This window comes from Pseudoliparis swirei, chromosome 19, assembly GCF_029220125.1.
Source record: "Pseudoliparis swirei isolate HS2019 ecotype Mariana Trench chromosome 19, NWPU_hadal_v1, whole genome shotgun sequence".
NCBI classification, from domain to species: domain Eukaryota; kingdom Metazoa; phylum Chordata; class Actinopteri; order Perciformes; family Liparidae; genus Pseudoliparis; species Pseudoliparis swirei.
Genome location: NC_079406.1, coordinates 14,542,274 through 14,556,983, shown reverse-complemented (window position 1 = coordinate 14,556,983; position 14,710 = coordinate 14,542,274). Strand labels below are relative to the sequence as shown.

At 41.5% G+C, this 14,710-nt stretch overlaps 2 protein-coding genes and 2 pseudogenes across 3 annotated transcripts in view; all 4 read right to left on the bottom strand.

The window, feature by feature from the left end:
• LOC130209879 (protocadherin alpha-C2-like) overlaps positions 1-11,321 on the bottom strand; it is a 164,482-nt gene extending 153,161 nt beyond the window's left edge. For both annotated transcript variants that reach the window (XM_056439795.1, XM_056439796.1), the window contains exon 1: positions 8,967-11,321. In XM_056439795.1, coding sequence (XP_056295770.1) covers positions 8,967-11,321 — 2,355 coding nt within the window. The remainder of the gene's footprint in view (positions 1-8,966) is intronic.
• The window catches only part of LOC130209893 (protocadherin alpha-3-like), a 56,329-nt gene that overhangs the window by 19,056 nt on the left and 22,563 nt on the right, over positions 1-14,710 (bottom strand). The gene's annotated exons all lie outside the window — the stretch shown is intronic.
• The window catches only part of LOC130209892 (protocadherin alpha-8-like), a 36,693-nt pseudogene that overhangs the window by 19,037 nt on the left and 2,946 nt on the right, over positions 1-14,710 (bottom strand).
• On the bottom strand, positions 4,758-7,228 carry LOC130210045 (protocadherin alpha-8-like; annotated as a pseudogene).

Genomic DNA, 14,710 nt, shown 5'->3' with positions numbered 1-14,710 from the left:
CGCTGACAGCCTTAATTAGTTTGCATGCATATCAGTGGAAGTTGAAGGGTAAATCATATTTTATTAACAATTCCCAAATTATTTCCCCGATTTTTCCGGGTAGCCTACCTGCTCTTTTTGTTTGATGAGAAGTAAACACGCCTGTAAATAATTCCATGAAGGGTTTATTGTTTTGAGTTTTTGACTGTTTAGCATTTTCCTTATTGATTTTGATGTATGCCTTTTATATTGTATTGTTTGAATAAATAGACGTGTTATACTACTTACGCTTAACAGATAAATCAGACTTTTATTTTGAAAGGTTAAAAGAAAGCGCACATTTTTTTTAGGTTAAAATCCGAATATTATGGTATAGATTACGGACAGATGCGCGTTTAAAAAAAAGTGGAATATTGATTGGACCCGTATGAGGCTAACTCTGTTAAGGTGGTGATGAGGTGGTGATAGTTTACGAGTTTTAATTAATGTATTGTCACCTAAAGAAAGAAAATAAAGGAGAGTCACCAGCAGGAAGTCTTCACGCCAATTCATATGACCCGCTACAACGCCTATTGCTGTCATACTACGCAGGCGAAACAACGTATAAAATAATAATAAATAAGACTAGAGGATGCTTTTTCCAATTCTTAACAGCATTGTACAAAAAAGAGACAACAAACGGAAAAGATACGTTGATTAGAGACGTATTTGTAATTGTAATACGTCAAACACAAACGTAATCTGGAGAGAAAAACATTTCAGTCAAACGTAATTTGGAGAGAAATACGTTTCAGTCAAACGTAATTTGGAGAGAAATATACACAGGCCGCAACAGACAAATAATAAGGGATACAGCTCAGGGGGCGGGGGACAAAGGAGGCGAACAATAAAGTGAGATGCGTAACTAAATAAGGAATATTTATTAGCACATCGAAGTCTTAACAAAAGGTAAACTAAAACAGAAGCAAAAAGGCGTCAAGTTCTCCAAGGCCAACACAATGAAACAAAACCCCAATGCTAAACTAGTAAACAAAAGATCCCACTGACCTATACAGAGAAGAAAGGAAAAACAATACTGAGCTCCCCGTCTTAGCACAAAACAGGAGAAAAGACACAACAAAAATGGCAGAGAACTCCTACACAGCTTGACCCCAAAACACACAAATGGTGGCCTACACTTAGGCACCATGCCACAGAATGGTCAAGCTCAGAGGTAAAGAGAAAGAGGCACTTGCATTCAGCGTGTATATATGTCCCGCCCACTGATTAGGAGATGCCTCCCAGGTGGTGTTGCTCCAGGCGTGCCAGACCTGAAGGACATAGCTCCACCCTCTTCAACATGCAAAGTGTCATTCATGTGAGAAAGGACTTTCAGCGTTCTGTCTTCATAAAACGTGGACTATTGAGACAGGAGGAGGATGAAAGTTTCTTCCTGGGTTCTGTGACGTCCGAAAGCTGCATGGATGCTAACATAGGAATAAGGAACACCACAATCAGGTTCAAACTCGACACCGGAGCGATGTCACTGCTGTGTCACAGACTGATATGAACCTATATTTTCCTCACAGCAGCCTGTTCTCCAGAAAGCAGAGAGACCTTGCTTGGTCCGGGACGATGCCGCTGGAGGAGGATTCGCCAGACTGCAGCAGGAGTAGTCAAACAGACCAAGCAGAAGGTTGACGTGGTCAAAATCTGAGCACGCCTTGCTCGGATTTCCAGCCACAGCCCTTGGCCTGCTCAAACGTGTTGCCAGCATAGATTTGAACAAGTCGAATGACTTGCTGCTAGGTGAGGTGAAATGGGCATATCACATAAAACTTAAACCAAATGCTGTGCCTTTCACTGAAAACCCCAAGGAGAATTCATGCCGCTGGAAAGTCAAGGAAGATCCAGCTAATGGAGCTCCGCCATCACAGCTGGAGGAGCCAACACTGTCCATTTTCACCAAAGAAAACAGCACGCCTGAGACTGTGTGGATTATACTGGCCTGAATGAGTATGTGTCCGTGAAAAGTACATTCTGCCGTGGATCAGTCCTCGAATGCTTGCCGGAGCAAAAGTGCAATTGATGCAACATTTCAGAACCCCTTAGCCGAAGAGTCAGTCATGTACACCATATCTACATTCGGGCGGTTCCACTTTAACCGTTCCTTCGCATCAACTCAGCAGAACACTTTCAGCATGATGGCAAGTCACAGAGGTTGGAGGGTGTCACACATCGATGACTTACTAGTGTACACCAAGATGAGCATGACACTGACTCCTGAGTGCTACAACGAGTGGAGAAAATCACCTGAATGTGGAAAAGTGACATCTCCAAGAGCGAGATGGTTTTCCACATCATCTCAGTCCGGCATCCGCTGATCCAAGAAGAAGGCTATCATATGAAGGAGCCCACAAATGTAGGAGATGAGTCATGGTCAACCAGCTGGGAAAAATCTCAGCTGGCCGAGGACAAAGCATGCACCTCCTCTCGAAAAGAACTGCTGTCACGGACCAGGCAATGGCGTTTATGAGCTGAAGGAATTTGCTTTCTCCAGTGCTGGCCATGTATGACCCAAACAGGGACACTGTATCAGCCGATGCATCTTCGTATGGCTTGGGACGTTATTCTCCAGAAGGTGGACGTGAATGGTGTCCTCATATCGTGGTCACTCTTTCCAACTGAACAACGCTATGCACAAGTTGAAAAGGAGGCTCAGGCCTCACATGGCCTGTGAACTTCCGGGATTTCCTCCTGAAAGCATTTCATCCTGAGACCGACCATGTTTCTTCTCAGCCTACTTGAGCCCAAGCACTTGATCTTCTGAAGAATTCAGCGCAGAATGAGGCGCGCCACTCAGATTCAATCATACAAAGTTACTCTGACAGCAGACACTTGTCACGCTGAAAGCTTTTGTCCCCAGATGAAAACGAACTGATGGAGCACAAACATATGTGGACTGTATCATGGAAAATCTGCCTGCCAGTCTCATAAATCTGAGGCAGCTCAAAGCTGACATTGTCTGTTCTCGACGCTGTGCAGAAAGGATGGCCAGATGTCAAACAGGAATCGGTGCTAAAACTACTGGCTAGAGCGAGCCACAACAGTGAAGATTGTGTCTTAAAAGACTCACGGCTGGTAATACCTGCAACATCATGAACTACGAAGCTGTTGCATGAAGGACATGTCTGAAATGTAAAGCTCAGACGCCAGGCTGTATGGTCACTTTCAGCAGATAAACGATGGTACTCAAATGCAGAACATGCATACAAGAGAGACACAATCAAATGAGGTTGCCCCCAGAGTTGACCGACACAGTGAAGGATTTGAACAGTTTAAAGACGTTACTTGTCATCGACTACTTCAGATATATTGAGATTGCACCTTATCTCACAGGTCCACATCGCCAGCATCTAAAGTCACTGGCCGCCATGGCATCGAGGTAATGATGTCAGATAACGGACCTCAGTTTTCTGACAGGTTTGTAGCTGCATACAGATCTGACATGTCACCAGCAGCTGAGGTCTGTAAATAACGGCGGCAGAACGGCGGTTCAGATGGTGAAAAACCTTTAAAGAAGGCAGATGATACCTGGCTCACTCGTTATAGAGCCATTTTGAACGGATACAGCCCGCCCAGCTTCTCATGGGCCGAGTTTACACACCATGCCAACCGTTCCCTCTCATCTGGACCCTACACTCTGACAGCCGAGCACTGGCTCAGAAGGAAAAAGAAGAGGATGTCAGATGACACTATAACAGGCGCCACCGCAAAATGCACAGCGCCTGTCACCAGGAGAACATTATTCACCGACGCCAAGATCGTCACAACTGTGATCCAGAACCACTTCCCAAGATCTTATTTGGTGGATTTACTCAAGGAGTGGAGACAAAGGCATCTGATACCCCACAGGCGCTACACAAGAGAGGACACCACAGCAGCACATGTCAGAGCAGGCTCCCATGCCACCTGCTGTGACATCTCCAGTGTTACCTGCAGAGACTCCCAATCTCAGAACTAGTCTGGAGATGCATTGAGCCCACTAGCTTAACTTCTGTGAATTGAAATGAATGAAAGAAATCTCTGAAATATATGTTGATTATTGTTGTGTTATGTCATGGTTATGTGAAAGCTCAGTTGAAGCTAATATGTTTAGTTAAAGCACATGTTACAATGTGAGAATTCAGAACTGCAGTTGTTTAATTAATGCACTTGTTTCATACAAGTTCCAATGCTCACCAAAGTGCCTAACATTGTTCTCCTTTACAGTTCAAATGGTCTGATGGAAACAATAGTTTATTCTCTGTTCTTAAAGGAAGATATTGTTCAATGTTACATAACAGTTGATTGACATGTATGTTTATCATAAAGCCCTATGTTGGTAGTTGTGACAATAGGATGAGGGAGTGAATGTTTATCAGATATGGAGGACAATAAACATGTCAACTTCAGTACACAGTTTGTCTCACGCAGACATTAAGCGAACACAAATACAAACGAAAACACTTCAGCTCCATTCGATTGTCTTTTGCAGTTAACTATGCCCACAGTATATATTATGACAGTATATTTGTTTCCGTTCATCTTATGAACGTGATCCTTTTTTTTACCATGTCATACACTTCTAAAGGATGTTATCACACTCTTGTTTGATGTCTTGCATATAGGACGTGCTGCTCCTCCGCCCTTTCAAATGAAAATGACATTTGACAGTCTTCAATTAAATTATATGAAACCGACAATGAAAAAAAACACAATGTACTGAAACAAAATAAGAAAGAGCCAAAGAGAAAGTATCAGACCGCACAAACCAAATTGGACATGCTGGTGAGAAAACTCATTGCAGTGCAACACGAACCATGGAGCATACGTTAGGTATATGATTAATAAGAAAGCAGTTCTAGTAAATCATTTAAAAGTGTTTACATAAATATGTCTTACCTCTCCTGATGTATGTCTCCTGTCAGGGAGCATGAGTGTGTTGGCGTGGCTGCCCGGGACTATAGTAGATCCTATACTCATTCTGGGTCCAACTAGCATGTAGCTTTCTTCCAGATCGTACTGGATGCTGTGACACAGGGTCCCGTCATAATTAGGCTCTTGTATATATTTAGAAGTGTAGTCTGTGGATTTAGAGCACTGCATTGCAACCAGCACGATGATACTGATGAGGAAAAGAGTTGAAACTGAGCCCAAAGTTATCATCAGGTAGAAAGTCACGTTATTATCCTCCTCCTTTGTTGCACTTTTAACATCAGCGGCAGCAAAGCCTCTTTGGGCTCCACAACTTTGACCATCACAGTAGCTGTTGCTGAGAGACACGTCATTGTCTTTCACCAGTATGACCAGTTTATGCTCCGCCTCGCCTGTCTCTGTGAATGAGCGAAGGTTCTGATCTGTCCTGTAAAGGTCCAACCCAAAGAGACTGTGGTCAGTAACTTCCTGCAGTGAAAACAGCAGCCAGCCGTTATATCCTATATCAGCCATAGGCTCTGACTTTAGTCACCAAGTGTCCTATCACACATGGGAACCTCCTCCACACCTTCAGCAGAACCGTTAGAGCTGACTGGGTACAGGATGACTGGAGCGTTGTCGTCTGATCCAGAATGAACACGTTCACTGTGACGTTGTTGCTGAGTGACGGAGTTCCAGAATCTGAGGCGACAACTTGGAACTGGAACGTTTTCAGACTTTCAAAGTCAAAACTTTTGAGAGCCAAAATATCTCCATTCTCAGTATTAATGTTGAGAAATGAAGTTACTCTATTATCTTTGCTTCCATCTCTGAGAATATGATAGGATATTAAAGCATTCTCAGTCTCATCACGGTCAAAAGCTCTAACAGAAAACACAGAGGCTCCTGGCTCATTAGCTTCAGTGACATAGAAAGTATAAGGACTCAGTGAAAACTCTGGACTGTTGTCATTCACGTCTGACACGACAATATCTATTTTCTTAGCACAAAATAGTGGTGGTTGACCAGCGTCTTTTCCAACTATTGTTAGCTCATAGGTGGGCTTTTTCTCTCTGTCTAAAGTTGATTTTGTGACTAATGAATACATGTTCTCCTGTAAAGCTGGTGATAAAGCAAAAGGAACATCCTCATCAATGGAGCAAATAACTTTTCCATTGAGACCAGAGTCCAAGTCATTTACACTAATAAGGGCAACTGTTGTTCCAGGTCTGGAGTCTTCAGGGATGGAGTTTGAAAATGAAGTCACTTCAATCTCAGGTGCGTTATCATTAATGTCAACTATCTGGATAATTACACTTTTTTCTGTTGTAAGAGGAGCAAGACCTTTATCTGATGCCTCAATTTCAATTTCATATCTGTCCTTCTTTTCATAGTCCAAAACACCTTTAACAGTGATCTCACCTGTTAATGGATTGATCTCAAATATGTTTAATATATTTTGACTCATACTGTTGCTAAATGAGTAAACCACTTCACCATTTTGTCCTTGGTCTAAATCAGTTGCATTAACTTGTATGACTTCTGTGCCTACTATGGCATTTTCATCGAGCACAACAGAATAAACATCTTTGGTGAAAATAGGTGCATTATCATTAACATCCAACACATTAATTAAAATATTCATAGTACCAGATTTTGGAGGTTTTCCTCCGTCGAGTGCTGTCAGTACCAATGAGATGCTTCCTGCAGTTTCTCTGTCTAAAGGTTTTTGGACAACCAATATTGGTATTTTACCATCTTCTCCTTTATCCTTGACTTCCAAACGGAAATGATCGTTGTGGCTGAGTTTATATTGCTGCACGGAGAATTGACCGCTGTCTCGATCCTGCGAGGGTTTGAGCTGAAATCGCGCTCCGGGCAACACGGACTCAGAAATATCTAATCTTTTCTCTTTCTCCAAGAAACTTGGAGAATGGTCATTTACATCCAACACTTCTACTTCAACATAATGCACCTGCAGAGGGTTTTCTAGGACCGTTTTTAGATTAATTAAACACGTACTGCTCTGCGCGCACACCTCTTCTCTGTCTATTTTACGGCTCACATACAGGACACCGTCATTCTGATTCACATGGAAAAGGTGATCGGCATGACTAGAAACAATCCGATACTTCCTGTCTCTCAGTGTGCTTTTATCCAATCCCAGATCCATATATTTCCAACCACAGTTCCTTCGTTAACTTCCTCAGAGATGGAATATCGTGATTGGCAGCCCGCTCCACAAAAGCACCGCAACCACGCAGCCGACCAAATATCCTCTCGCCCTTCGTCTCTCGGATCTTCTTTGTTCCATGGTTAAACCCGAACACATCAGTAATCCATCACAAGGACAAATATAGGAAACGGAATCCAGCTCTTCCGTGTATATCAATATTCACTCTCTTCTTACACGTTCAGAAATGGCAGCGTGTCCTGCAACAATACGCGTAGAACAGGCTGTACCAATATCGAAGATAATAAGAGGTGGAACCGAAATCTACTGACGACAAGCTCGCTACTGTCCACTGTTTATGTTCCGCTGACACCATGCGACCAGACGTCTCACTGCAGAACAGTCAAAGTCGATAAAGCACATCAGACAAACAGTCATTCGTTTCGTAGCTCAGACCAAACGTCATCGAGTGTGTAGTGGCACTCCGTCTAGTTCTGGTTCTTCTGTACCACACTTTTGAGATCAGTCTTAAAAAGCTAAAAATTGACACGCGAGTGACACAAGTAGTTCTTTCATACAAAATGATGTTTCCTAAAAAACGTAGAGTACATGTTCACACGTCAAAAAACTATGTCGCTTCCAACATTTGAGCTCAAACACGACTGACAGTCCAACACACATGCTGTTATACTGACGTGACGTCATCTGATTGGCAGCTTACATTCAGAAAAATTATTCAGGTTTTAAATACAATACTAAATTACATATATTAACATAAACATTCTTTCAAATCATAATAAAAAGATTTATCTTCAGTTACCTTTTTAAATCTTTTTAAACTAGATTATTATAACAAATGAAATCATGCATTTGGCTCTTACAGAGTGATTAGGTAATAAATATTTGAGATGGACTTCTCAGAAAAAAGCAACCTCAAGATGCACTTAAAATCACATGAGAAATATTAAATAATTGTGCACAACATTTTCGGATAAGGTGTATGCGTTCGGATTGAGTTGTATACATTAAATTATTGCTATGATGTAAGTGTGGCTGACGTTTGTTAAATTGTATGAATATACATTGGAAATTGAGAGCAAACCAGTTCAGCACCTCGGACAGTGACAGTGACCTGCTGCAGGTCAGTCTTGCTTCATGTGAAAGGATTGTGATCATGTTCCAGTTCATTAGTCAACAATGAAGCGCCCTGACATCTCCCACGATGTATTGTTTGTGTTACAACACTCTGCCGTTTTTATTTAGGACTGTACATTATGTTAATTATATCAAAGTCAAAAGTGTAAAAGAGAAAAAAGGATGTTGATTATATTTTTTAAACTATAGTGACAAAATACATGAAAAAAAATTTACTCTCAAAAAGTTCAATCACTGTTAACGTTAATCTTTACAGAAGACCTATGTTGTTACAATGACAAAGTATCGCACAATGAACAGCCAACAGATTCAACAAGATACTTTGTAAACCATGACACTGCAGCCTCAAGCCAGTGAATGTTGTAAACGAAAAAATCAAACTTCAACAATCCCAATGAAAACTATGAATTTACATTTGCAGACAAGAGATCCGTCAAGTACCGCAGTGTTTACTTCATGTCAAACACATATTTTCAAGATGTTGGTAACATCCCCTCAATAATGACTTTTCACATATGGGTTGGTGAAGAACTTAAATCATTAGAGATTCTATAGGTCCATTCTAAACTTAAAAGGAACAATTTGAGGACATCAAATGTCCAGATATGGTTTGTTCAACATGCAATTCTGCCTTGTGTTCAAAGTTGCACTGAATATAAATTGCACACATCTAAGATTAAAATGCACAAAACCACAGAAGAAAATTGCTTGTTTCATGTCTTACCTCTCCAGGAGTCCTCCTGTCAGGCAGCATGAGTGTGTTGGCGTGGCTGCCCGGGACTATAGTAGATCCTATACTCATTCTGGGTCCAACTAGCATGTAGCGTTTCTCTCCAGATCTGTACTGGATGCTGTGACACAGGGTCCCGTCATAATTAGGCTCTTGTATATATTTAGAAGTGTAGTCTGTGGATTTAGAGCACTGCATTGCAACCAGCACGATGATACTGATGAGGAAAAGAGTTGAAACTGAGCCCAAAGTTATCATCAGGTAGAAAGTCACGTTATTATCCTCCTCGTCCTTTGTTGCACTTTTAACATCAGCTGCAGCAAAAGCCTCTTTGGGCTCCACAACTTTGACCATCACAGTAGCTGTTGCTGAGAGAGACACGTTCCCATTGTCTTTCACCAGTATGACCAGTTTATGCTCCGCCTCGTCTGTCTCTGTGAATGAGCGAAGGGTTCTGATCTGTCCTGTATAGCGGTCCAACCCAAAGAGACTGTGGTCAGTAACTTCCTGCAGTGAAAACAGCAGCCAGCCGTTATATCCTATATCAGCGTCATAGGCTCTGACTTTAGTCACCAAGTGTCCTGCGTTCACATTGCGGGGAACCTGCTCCACACCTTCAGCAGAACCGTTAGAGCTGACTGGGTACAGGATGACTGGAGCGTTGTCGTTCTGATCCAGAATGAACACGTTCACTGTGACGTTGCTGCTGAGTGACGGAGTTCCAGAATCTGAGGCGACAACTTGGAACTGGAACGTTTTCAGACTTTCAAAGTCAAAACTTTTTAGAGCCAAAATATCACCACTTTCTGAATTAATATTTAAAAATGGAGTTACTTTATTATGTTTGCTTCCATCTCTGAGAATATGATAGGATATTAGAGCATTGTCAGTCTCATCACGGTCAAAAGCTCTAACAGAAAACACAGAGGCTCCTGGCTCATTAGCTTCAGTGACATAGAAAGTATAAGGACTCAGCGAAAACTCTGGACTGTTGTCATTCACGTCTGACACCACAACACTTATTGTCTTTTTAGATGATAATGAAGGCTGACCAGCATCTTTCGCATATACTGTTATAATATATTGTGACTGTCTCTCTCTGTCTAGAGGTGATTTTGTGACTAAAGAATACATGTTGTCTTGTAAAGATGGTGATAAAGCAAAAATAACATTATCACCTACAGTGCAAATAACTTTACCATTGAGACCAGAGTCCAAGTCATTCACACTAATAAGGGCAACTATAGTTCCAGTTCTGGAGTTTTCTGGGATGGATCTTGAAAATGAAGTCACTTCAATCTCAGGTGCGTTATCATTAATGTCAACTATTTTGATGATGACGCTTTTTTGTGTAGCCAGAGGAGCCAGACCTTTGTCTGATGCTTGAATTTCAATCTCATAGTTGTTCTTCTTTTCATAATCTATTGAATCTTTAACAATAATTTCACCTGTTGATGTATTTATATCAAACAGGTCTATTAATCTCTGATTCACACTGTTGCTGAATGAATAAACAACTTCTCCGTTTGGTCCGTCATCTAAATCCGTTGCATTTAATTGTAAGACTGTTGTTCCAACTGGAGCATTTTCATTCAGCAGCACAGAGTAAATTTCTTGAGAGAAAACAGGTGCGTTATCATTGACATCCAAAACATTTACCAAAATATTAATTTCACCAGATTTCGGAGGTTTTCCCCCATCCACTGCTGTCAGGACTAATGAATGGATTCCCACGGCTTCCCTATCCAAAGACTTTTGAACAATCAATATAGGTATTTTACCATCTTCTCCCTTATCCTTAACTTCCAAACGAAAGTGGGCATTTGGGCTGAGTTTATACTGCTGAACAGAAAAAATACCACCGTCTGGATCTCGTGCGGCTTGTAGCGGAATACGTGCTCCAGGTAACACAGACTCTGAAATCTCCAACGTTTTCTCTTTTTCGAAAAACAAAGGAGAATGGTCATTTATATCCAGAACTTCCACTCCAACATAGTGAACCTCCAGTGGATTTTCGAGCACCGTTTTGAGATTTATCAAACATGTGCTGCTTCGCTCGCACACCTCTTCTCTGTCAATCTTACGGCTCACATACAGGACGCCGTCATTCTGATTCACATGAAAAAAGGGTTCCATAGCACTAGAAACAATCCGATACGTCCTCTCCTTCAACGTGCTTTTATCCAATCCCAGATCCTTTGCTATATTTCCAACCACAGTTCCTTCGTTAACTTCCTCAGAGATGGAATATCGTATTTGCTCAGAAGCTCCGCTCCACAAAAGCACCGCAACCACGCAGCCGACCAAATATCCTCTCGCCCTTCTTGCGTCGCATCCTCTTTGTTCCATGATTGAAAATAACACTTCCTCACGGGATTAAATAACCGTGTTGTCAGTAAGTAATCCAACACATCCGTGTATGTAAATGATCACCCTGGTTATAAAATGTTTAAAATATACGACACGATGTAAAGACCGCAGGGAGCTGCCACGCGATTCTCTTTTCATCGAACTGAGAGCGCAATAAAGAGGTGGAACCAAAAAGAAGGGACGAGATGTCAAAGCCGTTATTGTCCATGCACACTGACACCATGCGATGCCGTTGCCCACTGCAAGGAAATACAGTTTCTCAAGCTATATTTGATAAAAAAAACAGTGTCAACGTGTTATATTTATGTACATTGGCCCTATGTGTGGAGCTTGTGAATGACACTAACCGACATCAGATGAGGGAACGCCTTATCAAGCAGATTTAACAAGCAAACAACATGTTGATTCATTTAAAAAGTGGAGACATCACATCTTCCCGCAAATGTTATATGCCATTATTTGAATACTATATTCAGTTCAGTCATGTAAATAAAAGTGAAAATTAATTAAATTCAATTAATTGCTGTTAACAAACTAGTGGTTTGTCTTTCTGTATTGTACAGCGTATCAACAGATCTGGACATAATACCAAAAACTATCAGCACCATGGACAGCAAATGAAGCCACTTTTAATTTCGTTAAACACCATGAAAGTCCTTGGATTACATCACTGCAGCCCAAGTCATGAAGTAAAAATCACTGTACATATAATGAAGTTAAAGTGCGCATATTCCAATGTGCAAACTGTTACTGTATATATATATAATGTACTGTAAGTAAAACATCCATTGGAAACAAGCCAGGGTTTTCATCATGTCTTACCTCTCCAGGAGTCCTCCTGTCAGGCAGCATGAGTGTGTTGGCGTGGCTGCCCGGGACTATAGTAGATCCTATACTCATTCTGGGTCCAACTAGCATGTAGCGTTTCTCTCCAGATCTGTACTGGATGCTGTGACACAGGGTCCCGTCATAATTAGGCTCTTGTATATATTTAGAAGTGTAGTCTGTGGATTTAGAGCACTGCATTGCAACCAGCACGATGATACTGATGAGAAAAAGAGTTGAAACTGAGCCCAAAGTTATCATCAGGTAGAAAGTCACGTTATTATCCTCCTCATCCTTTGTTGCACTTTTAACATCAGCGGCAGCAAAAGCCTCTTTGGGCTCCACAACTTTGACCATCACAGTAGCTGTTGCTGAGAGACACGTTCCCATTGTCTTTCACCAGTATGACCAGTTTATGCTCCACCTCGTCTGTCTCTGTGAATGAGCGAAGGGTTCTGATCTGTCCTGTATAGCGGTCCAACCCAAAGAGGCTGTGGTCAGTAACTTCCTGCAGTGAAAACAGCAGCCAGCCATTATATCCTATATCAGCGTCATAGGCTCTGACTTTAGTCACCAAGTGTCCTGCTCACATTGCGGGAACCTCCTCCACACCTTCAGCAGAACCGTTAGAGCTGACTGGGTACAGGATGACTGGAGCGTTGTCGTTCTGATCCAGAATGAACACGTTCACTGTGACGTTGCTGCTTAGTGACGGAGATCCAGAATCTGAGGCGACAACTTGGAACTGGAACGTTTTCAGACTTTCAAAGTCAAAACTTTTTAGAGCCAAAATATCTCCATTCTCAGTATGAATGTTGAGAAATGAAGTTACTCTATTATCTTTACTTCCATCTCTGAGAATATGATAGGATATTAGAGCATTGTCAGTCTCATCACGGTCAAAAGCTTTAACAGAAAACACAGAGGCTCCTGGCTCATTAGCTTCAGTGACATAGAAAGTATAAGGACTCAGTGAAAACTCTGGACTGTTGTCATTCACGTCTGACACGACAATATCTATTTTCTTAGCACAAAATAGTGGTGGTTGACCAGCGTCTTTTCCAACTATTGTTAGCTCATAGGTGGGCTTTTTCTCTCTGTCTAAAGTTGATTTTGTGACTAATGAATACATGTTCTCCTGTAAAGCTGGTGATAAAGCAAAAGGAACATCCTCATCAATGGAGCAAATAACTTTTCCATTGAGACCAGAGTCCAAGTCATTTACACTAATAAGGGCAACTGTAGTTCCAGGTCTGGAGTCTTCAGGGATGGAGCTTGAAAATGAAATCACTTCAATCTCAGGTGCGTTATCATTAATGTCAACTATCTTGATAATTACACTTTTTTCTGTTGTAAGAGGAACAAGACCTTTATCTGATGCCTCAATTTCAATTTCATATATGTCATTCTCTTCATAGTCTATTAAACCTTTAACAGTGATATCACCTGTTATTGGATTGATCTCAAATATGTTTAATATATTTTGACTCATACTGTTGCTAAATGAGTAAACCACTTCACCATTTGGTCCTTCATCTAAATCAGTTGCATTAACTTGCATGACTTTTGTTCCGACTGCAGAATTTTCACAAAGCACAACAGAATACACATCCTTTGTGAAAACAGGTGCATTATCATTATAATCTAAAACATTCACTAGAATATTCATAGTACCAGATTGTGGAGGTTTTCCTCCGTCGAGTGCTGTCAGTACCAATGAGATGCTTCCTGCAGTTTCTCTGTCTAAAGGTTTTTGGACAACCAATATTGGTATTTTACCATCTTTTCCTTTATCATTAACTTCCAAACGGAAATGATCGTTGTGGCTGAGTTTATATTGCTGCACGGAGAATTGACCGCTGTCTCGATCCCGCGAGGGTTTGAGCTGAAATCGCGCTCCGGGCAACACGGACTCAGACATTTCCAAACGTTTCTCTTTCTCAGGGAAACTGGGAGAATGGTCGTTTATATCCAGCACCTCCACGACAACATAATGCACCTCCAGAGGGTTTTCTAGTACCGTTTTTAGATTAATTAAACACGTACTGCTCTGCGCGCACACCTCTTCTCTGTCTATCTTACGGCTCACATACAGGACACCGTCATTCTGATTTACATGGAAAAGGTGATCCGCATTACTAGAAACAATCCGATACTTCCTGTCTCTCAGTGTGCTTTTATCCAATCCCAGGTCCTTTGCTATATTTCCAACCACCGTTCCTTCGTTAACTTCCTCAGAGATGGAATATCGTGATTGCGCAGAAGCTCCGCTCCACAAAAGCACCGCAACGCAGCCGACCAAATATCCTCTCGCCCTTCGTCTCTCGGATCTTCTTTGTTCCATGGTTGAACCCGAAAACCTGAGTTATAATCACAAAATCTAATGTGTCAATGTCTGAAAAATATGTATCGTCTTCTTGCAAAGACTGAGGGAAGTATTTCCAAAGGCAGCCGTCATCTGATGAACAATTGTGTTAATTTCTGACTGAAGAATTCATCTAGAGGCGGAACCAAAGTGCGCACACTGAACACACAATGCCGAC